The sequence below is a fragment of the Sinocyclocheilus rhinocerous genome, unplaced genomic scaffold (genome assembly GCF_001515625.1).
Source record: "Sinocyclocheilus rhinocerous isolate Xijiao unplaced genomic scaffold, SAMN03320098_v1.1 scaffold3807, whole genome shotgun sequence".
Classification (NCBI taxonomy): Eukaryota; Metazoa; Chordata; class Actinopteri; order Cypriniformes; family Cyprinidae; genus Sinocyclocheilus; species Sinocyclocheilus rhinocerous.
In genome coordinates, this window is record NW_015660506.1 from 243,246 (window position 1) to 259,728 (window position 16,483).

At 36.7% G+C, this 16,483-nt stretch overlaps 1 protein-coding gene across 2 annotated transcripts; it reads left to right on the forward strand.

Annotated features, from left to right (window-relative positions):
* Nucleotides 1-107: 107 nt before the first annotated feature.
* Nucleotides 108-13,840, forward strand: LOC107725243 (protein FAM124A-like). 2 transcript variants are annotated; one of them, XM_016534437.1, is made up of 5 exons: nucleotides 108-363; nucleotides 819-857; nucleotides 3,724-3,755; nucleotides 7,987-8,750; nucleotides 12,454-13,840. In XM_016534437.1, exons 3-5 carry the CDS (start codon nucleotides 3,740-3,742, stop codon nucleotides 13,285-13,287), a joined length of 1,614 nt encoding a protein of 537 aa, XP_016389923.1. In that variant the 5' UTR covers nucleotides 108-363; nucleotides 819-857; nucleotides 3,724-3,739; the 3' UTR covers nucleotides 13,288-13,840. The 2 variants fall into 2 exon arrangements, with proteins under 2 accessions (XP_016389923.1, XP_016389921.1); XM_016534435.1 differs by lacking the exon at nucleotides 819-857.
* The last annotated feature ends 2,643 nt before the right edge of the window (nucleotides 13,841-16,483 follow it).

Genomic DNA, 16,483 nt, shown 5'->3' on the forward strand with positions numbered 1-16,483 from the left:
TTATGTTCGTCTCCTGGTCAAAAAGTGCGTAAATACTCGCTGTAACTGTGTTGTGCCACCTGGGAGCGGTAAACGCACCGCTATTGAACTGAATGAACGGCGGTGACGCACAAGCTTCACGAACTAACCGGAGACAGACTCTGGCGTGTCGTGTGTTGTCACTTAACTGTGCCTGTCACCGTTACCGGAGTCGGTTGTCCATCCAAGCTTTAACAAGTTTCGTCGCATTAATTTTGTGCAGTGTTCGTAGGCGTTAAAGAGCAGAAGAGAAAACGGGAGGCATGTGAAGTTAGTGTCTCTTTCACCAGAGATGGAGAATTCAGTTGAAGATGAGTGCGCTGACTCGGGAGCGGAGACCGGAGGGTGAGTAATGATAAAGAGGCTTTATTTAGCTAGGAAAACGAAATAAATAGGATATGGAATTTAGCTATAATGCGCTAATTAATACCAATATGCTTCAAATATCAACGCGCTTAAAAGAAACTGATTAAAGTGAGTAATTTGATGAGGATTCTGATACCTGAGCAGAGCAGGTCACTAATAAACCATAGACAGCGCGCTAGTTTGAAGTTTTCTCGTTTCGTTTCTACCGCTTTTGGCCCATTTCTTATTTAACCATCTGTTGTTTGGCATTAACACCGAAGACATCTGGCGCAGAGATTTACTGCTGCATGCTGCTTAGGCTTTTTAGCACAAGAGAGTGACAGAAGTAGCCAGTATACTAATCACATAGATCTGACATCAGCTTTCTACCTAAGATTTAACTCTCTATTATATAAAAGGCATGTATGATCTGTACCATCATTCTGTGATTTCAGCTGTGAACGATGAAAAGATGCATCCTGGTTTGTTTATAGGTATGTCATATCATAATGGCTGTTCTGTCTTGTAGGTGTAGGTATGGTGATTTAGTAGGACAGTAGACTTAGCACACTGCTGAATCCTCCCTTCTGCAGAACATGTGACCTGTGTGTTTGTATGGTATATAATCTTCTTTAGAATATTATTTCTTTAGATATGCTTTAGGTCATTTGTACTGAAGAAAATGGCATTGGCACCTTTCTAATGACTAACTCTTCAATTAGCTGATGCATTTATTCAAAGCCACTTACAGTAAAACCATGAGCAACCTGGGGTTTAAGCTCAAATAGTGATAGCTTATCCCTTGTTGAGTTTGAACTACAACCTGTAATCTGACCACATTTAACCACTAAGATACATCATTTAGTTCCTTTAAACTTGCCTTCAAAATGCACAAAACTGGCTTAGAAATTCATCTGATCCAAAAATGTGTTATGTGTGGTTGATCCTGTAATTATAATATGAAGGACTTATTCTTCCAGTGTAAATATATTGAATTCCTTCCAAGCCTTTTTAGCCACTTGTGATAACTGTTCAAAAAAAAAAAACAACTATAGTAATTTGGTTAATGTGGCAGTCTTGGTGCTAAATGAGAGCTAACAGATGTTGTGTGTCTTATATCCTCATTTTGTTCATTTAACAACAGTAACTGCATGGATGGCAGTAAATCAGACTTTTTAAAAAGGATGCTTTCTAATGATGCTTGAGAGTTCATTGATTAAGTGTGAACAACATGCAGTAAAATTCACCACTTCAATTACCTAAACTAAGATCATTATACTCTATACAGCAAACATAAAACAAATGTGATTCACTGTAATGACATTATTGACCACATTTAGAGACTGTTATAATTATTTTATTCGTATTAAGTATTACATAGAATCACATAAAAGTGTTTTTGCTGTTAAATGCAAAGTATAGGCCATAGTATTTACACTTCTGTTCAAAAGTTTGAGGTTGTGCTTCTTTATATATGTGTGGAAAACATTCAAGATTCTTTGGTGAATTGAAAGTTCAAATGAACAGCATTTATTTGAAATAGAAATATGTTATAACATTATAAATGCCTTTACCGTCACTTTTACCGTAACTGATCAATTTAATGCATCTTGGCTGAATAAAATGATACATTTTTTTGTCCAAAAATAAATAAATCTTACTGATCCCAAACAGAAGTGTTGCACCAATGCACCATACTACCAGTACAGACCATACTAATACAGCATTAAATTAGAACATACAAAATTCAAGTTTAACTACGGAATTTCCCTGTTCTTAAAAAGAATTCAATACCCTGTTACACTGTTTTCACTACCAGTGAAACAGGAAAAAGACAGTGGGAGAGGAAAGGAAAAAGATTGACCAGAGAGCGATAAAAGGGAAAAAAGCATGTACAATGCAAACAAAATGACTAGGTCACTATGTAAGGCACATGTACATAAGGTATTTAATATGTCAAATAGGTCTTATTCTTTGTTTTTTGCCTTGCTCGGCAACTGTTGAACTGAGAGAATAGAAAGGTTTCTGACACAAAGCAGCAAGACAGTCTTTGATCATAACCTATGCATATATGTGTGTGTAATACACTAGAGACATTACTACACTAACACACACAGTGTTGGGAAGGTTACTTTGGAAATGTAATAGGTTACAGATTACAAGTTACCCTACTTAAAATGTAATAAGTAGTGTAACTTTTCAATTACTTTATTAAAGTAATGTAACTGATTACATTTGATTACTTTTTGATTACTTTTCTAAATTTCTAATCTATCAAGCCGTTTTGATTTTCTGAGCAGTATGATGTCGTATTGTTCAGGCCTCGCCCACAACCGCTGATGTACTGTCCAATATTAGCATGTTTTCGCCCTCAGCCAGTTGTACGAAGTACATAATTTTCTCCAAGCTCCAGCAGCTGTAGCGACAATGTCTTGTGAGCAATGCAGGTGTTTTGTAGTTTTGTGATGTAGAAGAACATAAGAATCTTAATTTTCTCCCGACATCACTCTTCCACAAAAGAGAGGGGCGGGGTGAGCAGAGCTCATTAGCATGTAAAGAGATATGCACGGAAACGAGTCGCTGTGAACAGAGCTGTTTTTGACAAGGTAAAAAGGGTATTGTTTTACACGACCACTGTGACCATTTCAAGAATACCCTAAAGAATCATACCAACTTGTGGAAGATCAATGTCCCCTTTGAAGCACAGCCACCACAAAATCAGACTTACTTTGAGATCATTCTGAGGTTAAATACATATTTAAAATTATAACAAGAAATATTTGATCAGCTATGCTATGATACTGTTTTTGGAATCAAATATTTACATATATATGACAGTAAACACTGGAATCTAACAATGCCTTGGAAAAAAACAGTTAATCTTTAAAAAATTAAGCATAGCTATATATAAACCCATATAGGAAATAAAAGAGTTATCGAATAAGCTTGTTCTAAACTCCTGAAACATTGGTGTTTCATATTTTAGAGCAGTCACTGCAGTTTATGAAAGAAATCAATTAAATCTGTATGTGGGAGTGTGTGTGAAAAAAAGCAGATGTAACCCCCTTTGTAATCCTTAACATTTTCATAAGTAACTGTAATTTAATTACACATTTTTTCTCAGTAACTGTAACTGATTACAATTACTTTTATTTTGTAATTAAATTACGTAATTCCGTTACATGTAACTAGTTACTCCCCAACACTGAACACACACTATAATACCATGACACCCAGGATTGTTTATCCAGATGTAGGACCTTCCTTTGAAACCTTGGGATCCTAAATCACTCTAACAGTCTCTAACAAAAGTCTTTCTCTGTTTCTCTCTCCCCTTTCTGTCATTCACTCTCTTCTCAGGTCTGACTACAGTCTTATGTCATCAGCAAGCAGTGAGTACAAGCCATTTGTTTGTATATTCCCCTTTATGCAGTTCAGATCAATTTTCTAACAAAGCAGGTCTTAATCAAACACAAATTCGCCATATCTAATGTCCTTTAAATACCTTTTCCTCTGTCGCCTTGTGCTCATTGGGGGGTTTGTAAGAGCCTATTCTTTCTAAAGCTGCTTTTGGAATATTATGTATTTTAAAAAGCACATTACAAATTACAAGTGGAAGATTTCTGTCAGTTAAAACACTTGACAACTGTTGCCATGACAGTGAGATTAGTTTGTCCGGGGAATCACTGCTCAAAGTGCTTCAAGAGCTCTAACACCTCCGCTTGTTTGTGTGTGAGTGCCTGCTTGTGTGTGTGTCTGTGGCTGACCTTTCCCTGTGGCTGCACCGGGCCCAGTCTGTTTCCCTATCGAGGGATTAATATCCAATATTAGCCCATTAATCTGGGCTGCAGGAAACACTCCTCCCAGTGACAGCGCAGGAAGCACTCTCTCACTCACCCACTCACATATAAACACACTCACCTACTCACATACACACACACTCTCTAAAACCTAGAGTCCATCAAGGACACCACATAATAGACTGTGTATAATTTATTGAAGAATGAAGAAAAGTGGTTCAATGTGGACTCGGGGACATAAAATGAAGAAAACAGAACGAGACTTTTTGAGAAATAAGGAGAGAGGGGAAATAGAGGTGCTGAAGACGAATTAAATGTTTAAATTAGCATTTGTTCTCACATTTAAAAAAGATATATTTCTTTCATTTGATGACGGGGTGCAATTTACATTACGACATTCAACAATTTTGACAAAAAATGCATTTATTGAGAAATATGTATTTTATTTTATCCTGGCTAAGTGCTTATAGGCATGGAAGTTGTAGTGTGAATCAGTGTAGTAGTGTCTAGAGAGGGAGTTCTTTAGAATTTCTATACTGTATATTTCATATTCCATTGTCTTTTTCTTTGTCTAAGCACTTTTGCTTGGATGAGAGATCTGTTTTTCACTTTTTCCACCACATTTCCCCTTATTGGTTCTGCATTCTGTCTCTTTTTCAACGGTATGACAGTATGCTTTCTTGAAAGGCTGCCATGAATAACTGTTTAATGCTGCATCATCAGTCATGTCAGCATTTCGCCACTTCTGCAGCTCATCAGATTTTCTCTGTATCCATGTGCACAATACTTTCCTCTCTGTATCTTTATTTTCTCACATCGCTAACATCTTCAATTTTCTGCATAAACAGAATCTGGAGTCGAGTGCATATTCTGTGAAATCTTTTTTGCCTCTTTACAGCTCTGGACTCTTTACTACACTGAAAAAATGTGCGTCATGTGGTAACATTTAAGTTGATTTTAATTTAAGTCAAAAATGTTATTTAACATCACTAAATCAACCTAAATCCGTTATGTTAAACCAACAAAGCATTAGATCTAAGAGAAATAGCCACTTAAAATAACAATTGCAGATTTTTACAGTGTATGAACGACACCAGATTGGAGTGTATATTAGGGATGGTAAGCTGGTGCTAAATATGGTGTCTTATTTAATGTTGGTTGCTTAAGTCTCAAACAGCCAGATTACATTCCATTACAGACTCAACTGAGATTACAGATGGTTTAAAGTGATCGAGGCTTCTTGAATCTAACTGAATGCAGAGCTGCCTCTCATAGACAGAAAAGATACTTAGAAACTTGGAGACCAGATTTGCTAGTTCATACATATGCTAACACGAGAATTTCAACCCCATTACAGTAAGTTTGTAATTCATATAATTAGAATTTGAATTGATAACTTGAAGTAGTTTCACATAGTTTTAGTTTGCCTTGTAATAATTCACAAATTATAACTGAATAATATTAATAATAACCCATGACATTATTGTTTCAACACATTTTTCTTTAGATGTTTGTGCTAATCCTTATACATTAACGTTTTACGGTTGAATGTCACAGAGTGGCACATTTTGCTTCACACCACATGATTTGTAGTTAATATTTGGAAAAAGAAATAAAGTGTAACCATTATAAAATACTGATAAAGAGTGTCTGTTCAAAATATTTCATTTGCTCAGATACTTTTTCAGAATGACAGAATAATGGTAATCAAAACATTTATTTTAAAAGGGTAAATATTACAAAATAACTAAATACATATTTTATTCAGTACAAGCAATTAACATGATAAATGGGGACAATATTAAAATGAGAACTAGCATTTAAATCAAATAATGTGATCGTGAACCATGTCAGAACCATGTGCCCTAACATTCACATTTAATTTCTTCCAGCTGAAAGCTTTTGGTAATTAAAACATTAATAACTGGATCACATTAGGTCTGTCGTGAGGCTGTCTGCAATATGTGTGTTTCTATAGGTCATACTGTACAATAGCAAGTACCTTTGCCTAGTGAATATACAGCTTGATTTTTCTACACTGATCGATTGAAAGGATCCTTCACTGAACTCAGATGTGTGTCAGTTACACCTGCAAGAGTGCAGTGCAACTAGAGAAGTGTGCTTACTTGCGTGAGTGTGTTTTTGTGTGTAAGAGCATAGCGTTCCCTTGGCCTCTGGTGCCCCCAACCTTAAACAACAAACAAAGTGGGACGAGTCCCATGAGTCTGGAAAGTTTGGGGGTGAAAAAAGAGTAGAGGAAAAGAAAGAGACAGCTGTCCATGTTCTGCCACTTTCTGCTATATACGTTTGTTTGTTTTATAGCTGCACAATAATAAGTGTTCTCATAATAACAACACAAAGATTTTCGATACTGTTGTTGCTATAGATTATGACAGACAGAAGAATATATCAATAAGAAGGTTTGAAGGGCTTGTTATTACATTGTGCAGCATTTCTCATAATGTAGAGACATCATGTATTTTAGCACGTCATATAAGTACAGTAATTTTTGAAAGTCTTTAATTGCTGCTCATGAATATTGATCTATTTCTGCAGTCATAAAATGTCATATGTGCCTTGATTACTTTGTTAAGGGTTTCATGTGCTTTTGTGCTCAGGGATATTTGTGTGTGTGTGTGTGTGTGTGTGTGTGTGTGTGTGTGTGCGCACTCAGGGCTCGGTCTGGTCGAGCCCTGAGTGGAAGGTTCAGTGGAAGGGCAAACCTTATTCAGAAGTCCTACAGGGAGCCAACGCATTTCTCCAGGGTTACTAACATCCACTAATGCAACTAATGAGGCTGCACTGTTCACTATACAGCCTGATTACAGAACAGGAGCACATGGATGAAAAGATTTCATTCAGTCTTGAAAGCCAATCCATTTTTTCTATTTGTACTGTTCTTTCCTTTATAGAAGTCAAAAGCAAAGTAGGTTTACAGTGACTCCTGAAGCCAGAATAAAGCAGAACATGTAACACACTAATACACTTAATACGAATAAAGGGAAGAACTAAATGTGTGGTAGATTTTGAAGCAGTGCTCTAATTGAGGGGAGCCTAAAAGACAAGTATTGTTGGGAGTTTTCTAAATGATTTTGTAGTAGGAAGATGACAATAATAATTTGCTGAATTTTTTTCTGAAAAACAAACTACATACTTCCCTTATGTCTATTTAACCATATATTTTTATTATTAAAGATATTAAGTATTATCGAAAGCAGTTTAAAACAGTTGTAAGGGATTGTGCCATAAAGTGTTTACATTTATTTAAATTAATTTATAAATGAATTATTAATTAATAATGTAATTTATATATATAAATGTAACTTTCAAATTCATTTTAATTTGCATGAAATTAAAATTCACCCTATATATTTTCTAAATGCATGTTATTGTTGTTATTGGAAACAATTTATGCGTCATATGTTTAAAAATAATTACCTCTTTATTTTTTACTAGAATGTAGAACTTTATTTTCCTGTAAAACTTCTCTCCGGTAACGTATGCCGGGACTTCTCCAATCATTAAGTCAGCTCCTCCACCCCTTTCTTACAATCCACCACACACTTGCGTTCAGATCTCCCTCCCTCCATCCAATCCCATCCCAGCCCTACATTTTTTTCTTTTTCTCTTGTTTCACTTGTATATTTGTCACAAAAAAGAAGTAAAGATCTGTTGCTACTTCTGTTTCATCGCGATTAATTAAATTATTTCATTGCAAAGTAATTAATGTATTGTAATATATTAAATCATTGTAGCTCCGTAAGTTTATAGATCGTTTTCTTGTCTCTCTATCCACCCACCTCTTCTTATGTCTTTCTTTTAGGTGATTTGTCCATGGGGGACCTACAGGATCCTTTTCTAGTTTCTATCCACATCATCACTGACCCTGGTCAGGCCAAAACGCTCCAGCAAGCTGCTGATCAGATTCTCTCGTGGCTCCACCCTGATCTCACCCTCTTCAGGGTGTCAGAACGGGCAGGTGGTCTCTCTAGAAAGCCCAAGGTCCGCCTGCAGCGCGTCACCGAACCGCCATCACACCAGCCAGCCTTGGCTGTAATCCTGTTTCTACAGGATGAATATGGAGGTGAAGAGAGTTTTGAACGTCTCCACAGTCAGCTTAGATGCCCACCGTGGCGATACCACCACACAGAGCGGGTGAATGGGCGAGGGCTCTTACCGTTTTCGCCAGCCAGCCAAGACTTTGTTACACTGGCACCAGGCACACCTCTTTGGGCACTTCGTCAGGTGCACTATGGCAAAGAGATTGTGCGCTTTACAGTCTACTGCTGCTATGAGACCTACACCGAACAGGTGCGTCTGTACAGGCTGCTCCTGCGCCGAAGGCTGGCCCAGAAGAAGGAGGATTTCTGCTTCTGTGTGGTCTTCTCCAACCCTGAAACAGAAATCCAGCTGTCATTCAAGCGGATGCCCCGTGGCCAGAACCCTGTCCCCACTGAAAATGCTGTGATGGAGATTCGAGTGAGGGATGTCGGTGAACTTGTGCCACTGCTGCCACAGCCCTGCACTCCCATCAGTGACGTCCGTTGGCAAACCAATGATTATGACGGAAATAAAATATTGCTACAGGTAAGACAGAGAATATATTACTGGAAAATATATCTCAAAGCAATTGCTTTATCTATCTCTCTCTCTCTCTCTATATATATATATATATATATATATATATATATAATCACATACTTTAGATTGTTCTAAAGTATGTGAGTGTTATAATAATAAGAGTTAATAAAGTTGCAGTATGGCATGCTATGCAATATATATTGTACATAACGTTATATGAACTCTTGAGAGTCTACATGGAATATTTGTGCTAAATAATTTTCACACACCACAGGACTGTTGAAATAAATTAGTGAAGGCAAAAAGGTGAATGAAATGTACAAAATTAAATGCACTTATCTATATACATTTTAATATATTTTAATATTCATATGTATTATTCATATATGTTAACCTAAATTTGTAATGTTGGTTTAAAAAACTCATGACATGTTATGTATCAACTACAAATACACCTTTTGAAACCTTTTACCATTAAAAAATAAAAATAAAACTTTAGTTCAAGAATTCCTGGCAATCTGACAAGTCACTGTTACCATTAATAATAAATAAAAATCATAGCAAACAGGATTGTGGTGAGTTATGGCAAATTAACTGGGACTAACTAGGTAACAATAGCCAAATGCCAACTACCTAACATGAGTTAATATGGGATGTGGTAGTGTTAGACTACAAACTCAGTTATCCTAGACTAATTTCATTATTCATTTTCTATGGGATGGAGCAGTTCTTTCATAGTTTTGAACCTTGTCTTATCTTTAGATTTTCTTATTAGCTTTGAATGATGTATTGTGATTCATCTCAGAGTTGGTGTGGTTCAAGGCTTAGAGCTCTTTATTCAGATATTTTCTTTCATGCCTGTGGAGAAAAATAATGAGGAAAATGCTTCCATAACTCAGGTCCCTGAAATCACATTTGAGCTCTGTAATGATGCTCTGCAAGCAGAGTTGTGAATCAGTTTTTCATTACTGGTTGTCTCTGCAGATTACCTTCAGAGAGCAGCTCACATTCTCTTGCATCTCTTGCAGTGCCATCCTGAGGTTGTTTTGGTAGAAACCAAACAAACCAAAATTGACAAAAGTTAAGCAGTGCGACCTCCGGAGTCGTTACCTAGCTACTGTTGAAAACAACTGCTGCTTGTAACTACATTGATGACACAAATGTACCACAGTTTTGAGCCAAACTGATATTGAACTCAGGATTCAGCCCAAGCAGTTGAACTGAGCATTACTGCTTAAACACACTGCAGAGTTGCATACAGGAAAAAAAATAATATACAAACATGCAAGATATCGCATAAATTGTACAAATTTATTTTTAAAATATGTGTCCTGGTTTAGATCCAAACACATCTGGCCTCTTGTGTTTGTGTGATTATGTGTGTGTAAAAATACTCAAACAAACCTAAAGACAGCCAAATTAAGTAACACACCAGCACATACAGGTCAATTCTGCCTGACCTGGATTAGCTGCGATCAAAGCAGGTTTGGCTCTCTGTCTACAACTAGTACAGCCTCATTACTAATCAACCCCTGCTGATGCCAAATGGCACAGAGAGGATTTCACACATAATACAAATTATCTTTCAAATGAAAAAAAACAACAAGCTGAACTGGTTGTATATACGGCCATATAGAGAAGCTCCCTCGCTTTACCTAAGTCTCCTCAAAATTTGGCTGCTGAAAATTTTTCTCAAATCTTTGCTATGACAGGAATAAAAAGTAAACAGTAAATTGCAATATTTCACAAATGTACTGTTTTTACTGTGTTGTTGAGAACACAAATATGAGACTATTTTCAAAAACAACCCCAAACTTTAGAACGATATTGTAAATGCATAAGATACGGTAATTAATTAAATACAACATTTTTACAAAACCGTGATTTTTTTTACAATTTTACTCACATTCAGTGCTCAATGAGCCATAAATTTGGACCCTGCAAGGACCCACGGAGAAACCCCATAGTGGAAAAGGGAAATATATACTATTTTGAGGGAGATATAGCACATACAAAATGAATATAATGGCATATAATGAGAGAAATATATGAATGTGGAAAACGTGGGAAATGTGTGAGTGGAACAGAGAGGAAGAAGGGCACAAAGAGGCTCAAAGATGGATGGAAAACCAAATAAAGCAACAGAGGAAAATGATCGAGGTAGAGGGATGGAGGGAATGTGCAGTGAGGTGTGAAGCAGAAAACAGTGGAACTTTGTTACTCTAATGCACACACACTCAACAATGCTTGCTAAGTTTAACAAGAAATTTTCCTCTTTTCCTCTCTCTCTCTCTCCCTCTCACTCACACACATACACACACAGGTATACAGTTACCTTATCAAAGCCACATTCCCACATTGTGTTTTGTTTGGCATTTGCAGGAACATGGCTCCTTTTCCCAAGCTATTTTTGTTTAATGTTAAACTATTTTGACAGCTCACTGCAGAATCATCCTCCACAAAGAGTTCATGTTGTTCATTATGTTGCCATGTGAACAGTGCAAGATTTAAAGCAGCTGGTTCTTAACTTGTTTTGCTTTAAGATCAGATTTTATATTTACATAGATTGTTAAATGGGGACCAAATGTATTATACATAAGCTAATCAAAATATCCTTAAAGGGATAGTTCATGCAAAAATGAAAATTCTGTCAATTATTCACCCTCATTTCGTTCCAATCCCGTAAGACCTTCATTCATCTTCGGAACACAAATTAAGATATTTTTGATGAAATCCAAGAGCCTTCTGACCCTGCATAGACAGCAACAGAACTACCACGTTCAAGGCCCAGAAAGGTAGTAAGGACATGGTTAAAATAGTCCACGTGACATCAGTGGTTCAATCGTAATTTTATGAAGCTACGAGAATACTTTTTGTGCACAAAGAATACAAAAATAATGTCTTTTTGGGTGAACGATCGGTTTAAAGGGGTCATATGATGCGATTTAAATTTTTCCTTTCTCTTTGGAGTGTTACAAGCTCTTGGTGCATAAAGAAGGCGTAACTTTTATTCTCGCTGTAGTATGCCTGACAGGGCATCATCACAGTATGGTAAGGGTAGGGGTATGATCCGAAATCAATATTTGAGCAAGTACATAACCAGCCAGTGTTCGAAACTATCGCCTTACTTTAGCCCGATTCACAACGGTTAGCTTATAATAATGTTTTCTAATTAGAGTGGTACGGGTAGGTTTTTGCGGGAAATTCGTCGCGGACGTCATTACGTCACGTCTGTAAACATAAAGAAGTTGTCCCGGCTACTAGCCTTTCTGGGCCTTGAACTTGTCAGTTGCGTTGCTGTGTATGCAGGGTCAGAAAGCTCTCAGATTTAATCAAAAATATCTTAATTTGTGTTCCGAAGATGCACGAAGGTCTTTTGGATTAGGAGAGACATGAGGGTGAGTAATTAATGACAGAGTTTTCATTTTTTGGTGAACTATCCCTTTAATATCACACATTGAGGTTTACTGTTACTGTTTTTACTGTAGCCTATTTTTTATCAAATAAATGCAGTCTTGCTAAGCATTATTTCAAAAATATAAAAAAATCGTGCCCATTCAAAACGTCTGAATGGTAATGTTTGTGTACATTTTATTATCAATACAGTATCTTAAATGAAAAAAAAAGGTATTAGGATCTGCATAAATGGTGTCCTGAACATTGCCTATTAATTGCACATAATTTCATGCTCTCATTTTGACTTTGTCAGGTTCAAGGTTCAAGGTATTACCACAAACACACTATTGCAAAGTTCTGTCACCTTCCTCCTGAAGATCCTCTGGTTACCTCCCCTCCTCCACCCGAGCTGCCCCCTCCACCTCCTCCACCATATGGCCGCGGGCCCGCCTCCTATCGAAATCGCCGTTACCACCGGAACTCATCGCATTCGCAGACCCAGACCCTTCCGTCTCCAGTCACACACACCTCCAGGACGTCTCCACCTACACTGTGTGATCAAGATGGCCACATGGAGAGGCTCCAGAGGGATGTGGAGCTCTTACGGGCGAGATGGACAGGCCACCGCACACAGTCCCTCTTTTCTCTGCCTACAGACGAGTCCCGCTCCTCGTGTGCCTCTCCGTCATGCTTCCGTCCTCGCTGCTTCTCTTCCATGGCTGCTCCCATTTTCCGTGTCAATGTGGATACACTAGTGGGAGCCGAAGAGACGGATGTAGACACGGGAAAAACCATCAGCGGAAGCTCTGTGGACCTGTCGGTGGTCTCAGGTTATTCCCATCCACAGCTGAGGCCCCATTTAAAGGCCCCAGCACGGCGGCCCAAGTCTGCTCCTCCAACAGATGGAGGTCTTGACTTTGCTGATCTGACCTATAATAATACCTCCCAAATAAGACAGACTCCTGTGCCATCTAGAACACAGAGCATCTTTGCAAAATCCACACCTTGTGTAGTACACAAACCACAGCCAAAGAATGTGAAGGATGTGTTGCAAGACAAAGGACAGCAGAACGGCAATGGCGTATTGACAGTAAATGACTGTAGTCAAGAAGGCACTGTGGAGGAAGAGCAAGAATTTTATATCTGACACATGCAGTACAATCATCTCATCAGCAGGTCTCCAGGAGTTTGGGTAAAAAAAATTGAAATTTTGAGGTCTTCTATAATTGTAAGCACTAAGCAGCTAAGTATTTAAATGTGGAAAACCCTTAAACCTATCGTTCACCCAAAAATGAAAATTCTTTCATCATTTACTCACTCTCATGTCGTTTTAAACTTATAAGACTCACCTGAAACACAAATTAAGATATTTTAATGAAACCTAAGATGGTTCTGTCCCTTCATTGAAAGTCCAGGTAACCAAAACTTCAGGTCATAAAGGCGTTGACAAATGAATCAAGCAGTATAATCAATAATTGTGGTTTAATAAGTTTTGTGAAGAGATATGATCACTTTATATGATGAGCAGATTTAATTAGGCATTTATTCACATATAAACACATATGGTAATCACTTAAGCTCAAATATGTACACACACATGCACATTGACTTTTAATGGAAAGACAAAAACATAGGTTTACTTAAAAATATCAAAATTTGTGTTCCGAAATCTTACGGGTTTGGAACAATATGAGGGTGAGTAAAGGTTGAAAGAATTTTTGGGGTGAGTATTTTGTTTTTGAGTGAACTATGTTTATGCTTTTTTCTATAGTACATTTGTTTTATTAGCAACAGGCCATGCTTAAGAATGTGCATTCATAATGAATGACTTTAAGACTAAATCAAATTGACGTGTATTTGTTGTTTGTTGTGGTATTTTGTAGTTTTATAATAGTTGTAATAACAAAAGAGCTTCATTGCTTATGTCAGAAAGCTCAACAAAGAATAAAACTATGCCACCTAGTGGTTGAACATGGTATATACAAGTGCTAGTCCAGGGGTGTCCAAACTCGGTCCTGGAGGGCCGGTGTCCTGCAGAGTTTAGCTCCAACTTGCCTCAACACACCTGACTGGAGGTTTCTATGTCTAGTAAGAGCTTGATTAGCTGGTTCAGGTGTGTTTAATTAGGGTTGGAGCTAAACTCTGCAGGACACCGGTCCTCCAGGACCGAGTTTGGACAGCCCTGTGCTAGACACTTGTCATGCCACAAGAAGTCACTATTAGAGAAAATATTGAAAACTGTACAATTTGTACAGTTTCACCATTTGTTCTGTATAAGAGTTTAAGAAAATTGTTTGTTTCTTGACATGAATGTAATGCTTTACATTATTGCATATTTTAAATTATATGTAAATATTTTGTTTTAAATATTTGTCAGTGACAGATGTCATATCAATGATTAGATGGATAGATAAGAAAATAATCAAGGAACTCATAAATGTCTGCGTTTACAAATATAAAATTATTATATTTTTATTCAGTTCATGGTGTGAATTACTTGCTGTTGATGATGTGATAAAACAAAACAAAAATGATAATGGTTAGCAGCTGTTTCTTTGAGGAAAAAAATAAATAAATAATGAATTGTGGAAAGTCAAAAACTTTTACAACATTTGGTCACTGGGTCCTGTTATAAATTGTTTAGAAATTCTTTATCCAAATGCAGTGCATCTTATGCATAATGTTGCCAACATGTTCATGTTTTCAAACACAGGAAACAAGTCTTACACTTCATTGTAAAGTAAGATGCAGGCTTGTTAATCAAACTATTCAAGCTATCAGTTACCTATATAAATCTTACAATTATTTTCAAAACTTGGTTGAATGAAGGGTCAAAGGTCAAAGATGTTCATGTTTCATTACATTCACGTAACCTGTTGATGCTTGCACACGCACACATATATACACACACAAGACAGGCACGCCCGGCATTCGCCTTTGTGAGTTGCCCCTCTCTCAGTGCCAGAACACTCCCAACCCGTCCCCAACTAATCCCATGAGCGTACCTGGCACATCGCTACGGCGATACCGGCTCTCAGTGCTACTGCGCTCCGGCACTGGACTGGGATTCTGTTAATCTGGTCCAGCAGCCATAGAGCTACAGAAATAGGGCAGGAGGGGTGAACGACAGTGAGCACTATAGTTCCCTGCTAGAATATAAATCAGTTCTAATGAAGTCACTTCCTGTGAAGCAGCTGTAGATTAAACATGCTGGGTTACAATGCCAGAATTTCAGACAAGAAGAAAAAGAAGAACAACAACAACAATAATAATAAGTAGTACTAGTATTGTTGTTATAAATATTAATACATGTGTATATTAATACAATTATTACAAAATATATATTATATAATATATGCAAAATATTACTAGTTGTAATTATAACATTATTATAGGGTAAGCAATATTACGGTAATACTTTATTTTAAGGACCAATTCTCATTTAACTATAGCATATTTCTAGCATATTGGTTGTTTATTAATACTTATAAAGCACTTATTCATGTTTTATTCTGCATGACCATATTTTAGATCCCTTAATCCTACCCCTTAACAACTACCTTACTGGCTATTACGCAGCAAATTAGGAGTTTATTGAGGCAAAAGTCATAGTTAATAGTGAGAATTGGTCTCTAAACTGAAGTGACCAATATTACTTATATTGCTGAATAATAATAATTATTATTATTATTAATAGTAATAGTAATTAATTTTAAAATAACAACTATTACTATATACTATAGCATAAGTAGTACTGCTCACCCTATAATAATAATAACTTCTACTATTAATGTGTATCAGTATACACATGTATTAATATTTATAACAGTACTGATGCATATTATTAGCAGTTATTTGTATTAGTACTCACCCTGTATAATAATTATAATTACCGCTATAAATGTAATATAATATTAATAATATTACCACCATCATCATCATCATGACACTAATATATTAAATAGCAATCCACTACATACTCAATTGTCAGAATGTAATTCTGAACCTGCAGTAGTATGTCCAGGCAGTGAATGTCACGCACCTTGGTAGGCTACTTCCACTTAGAACTGTCCAATTTGTAACTAAAGGGGACCAAAGTGTGTCCAAATGTTTTAGACATTTAAAAAAAATATATATATTTTAATGTTTTAGTCCATCAACATTTGACCCATTAAAAAACCTTCTGTATTCAAAGTATGTTTATACCAACTTTTAAATATCTGACCTCAAGATGAAAGAGGAGTTGTTTACTTTGGCCGGCATTCCTTTGGGTTCATTGTCCTTGCTCAAGTGACCGTGACTTTCCCACCATCATTTCCCATCTTAAAAATTCAAATGCCATG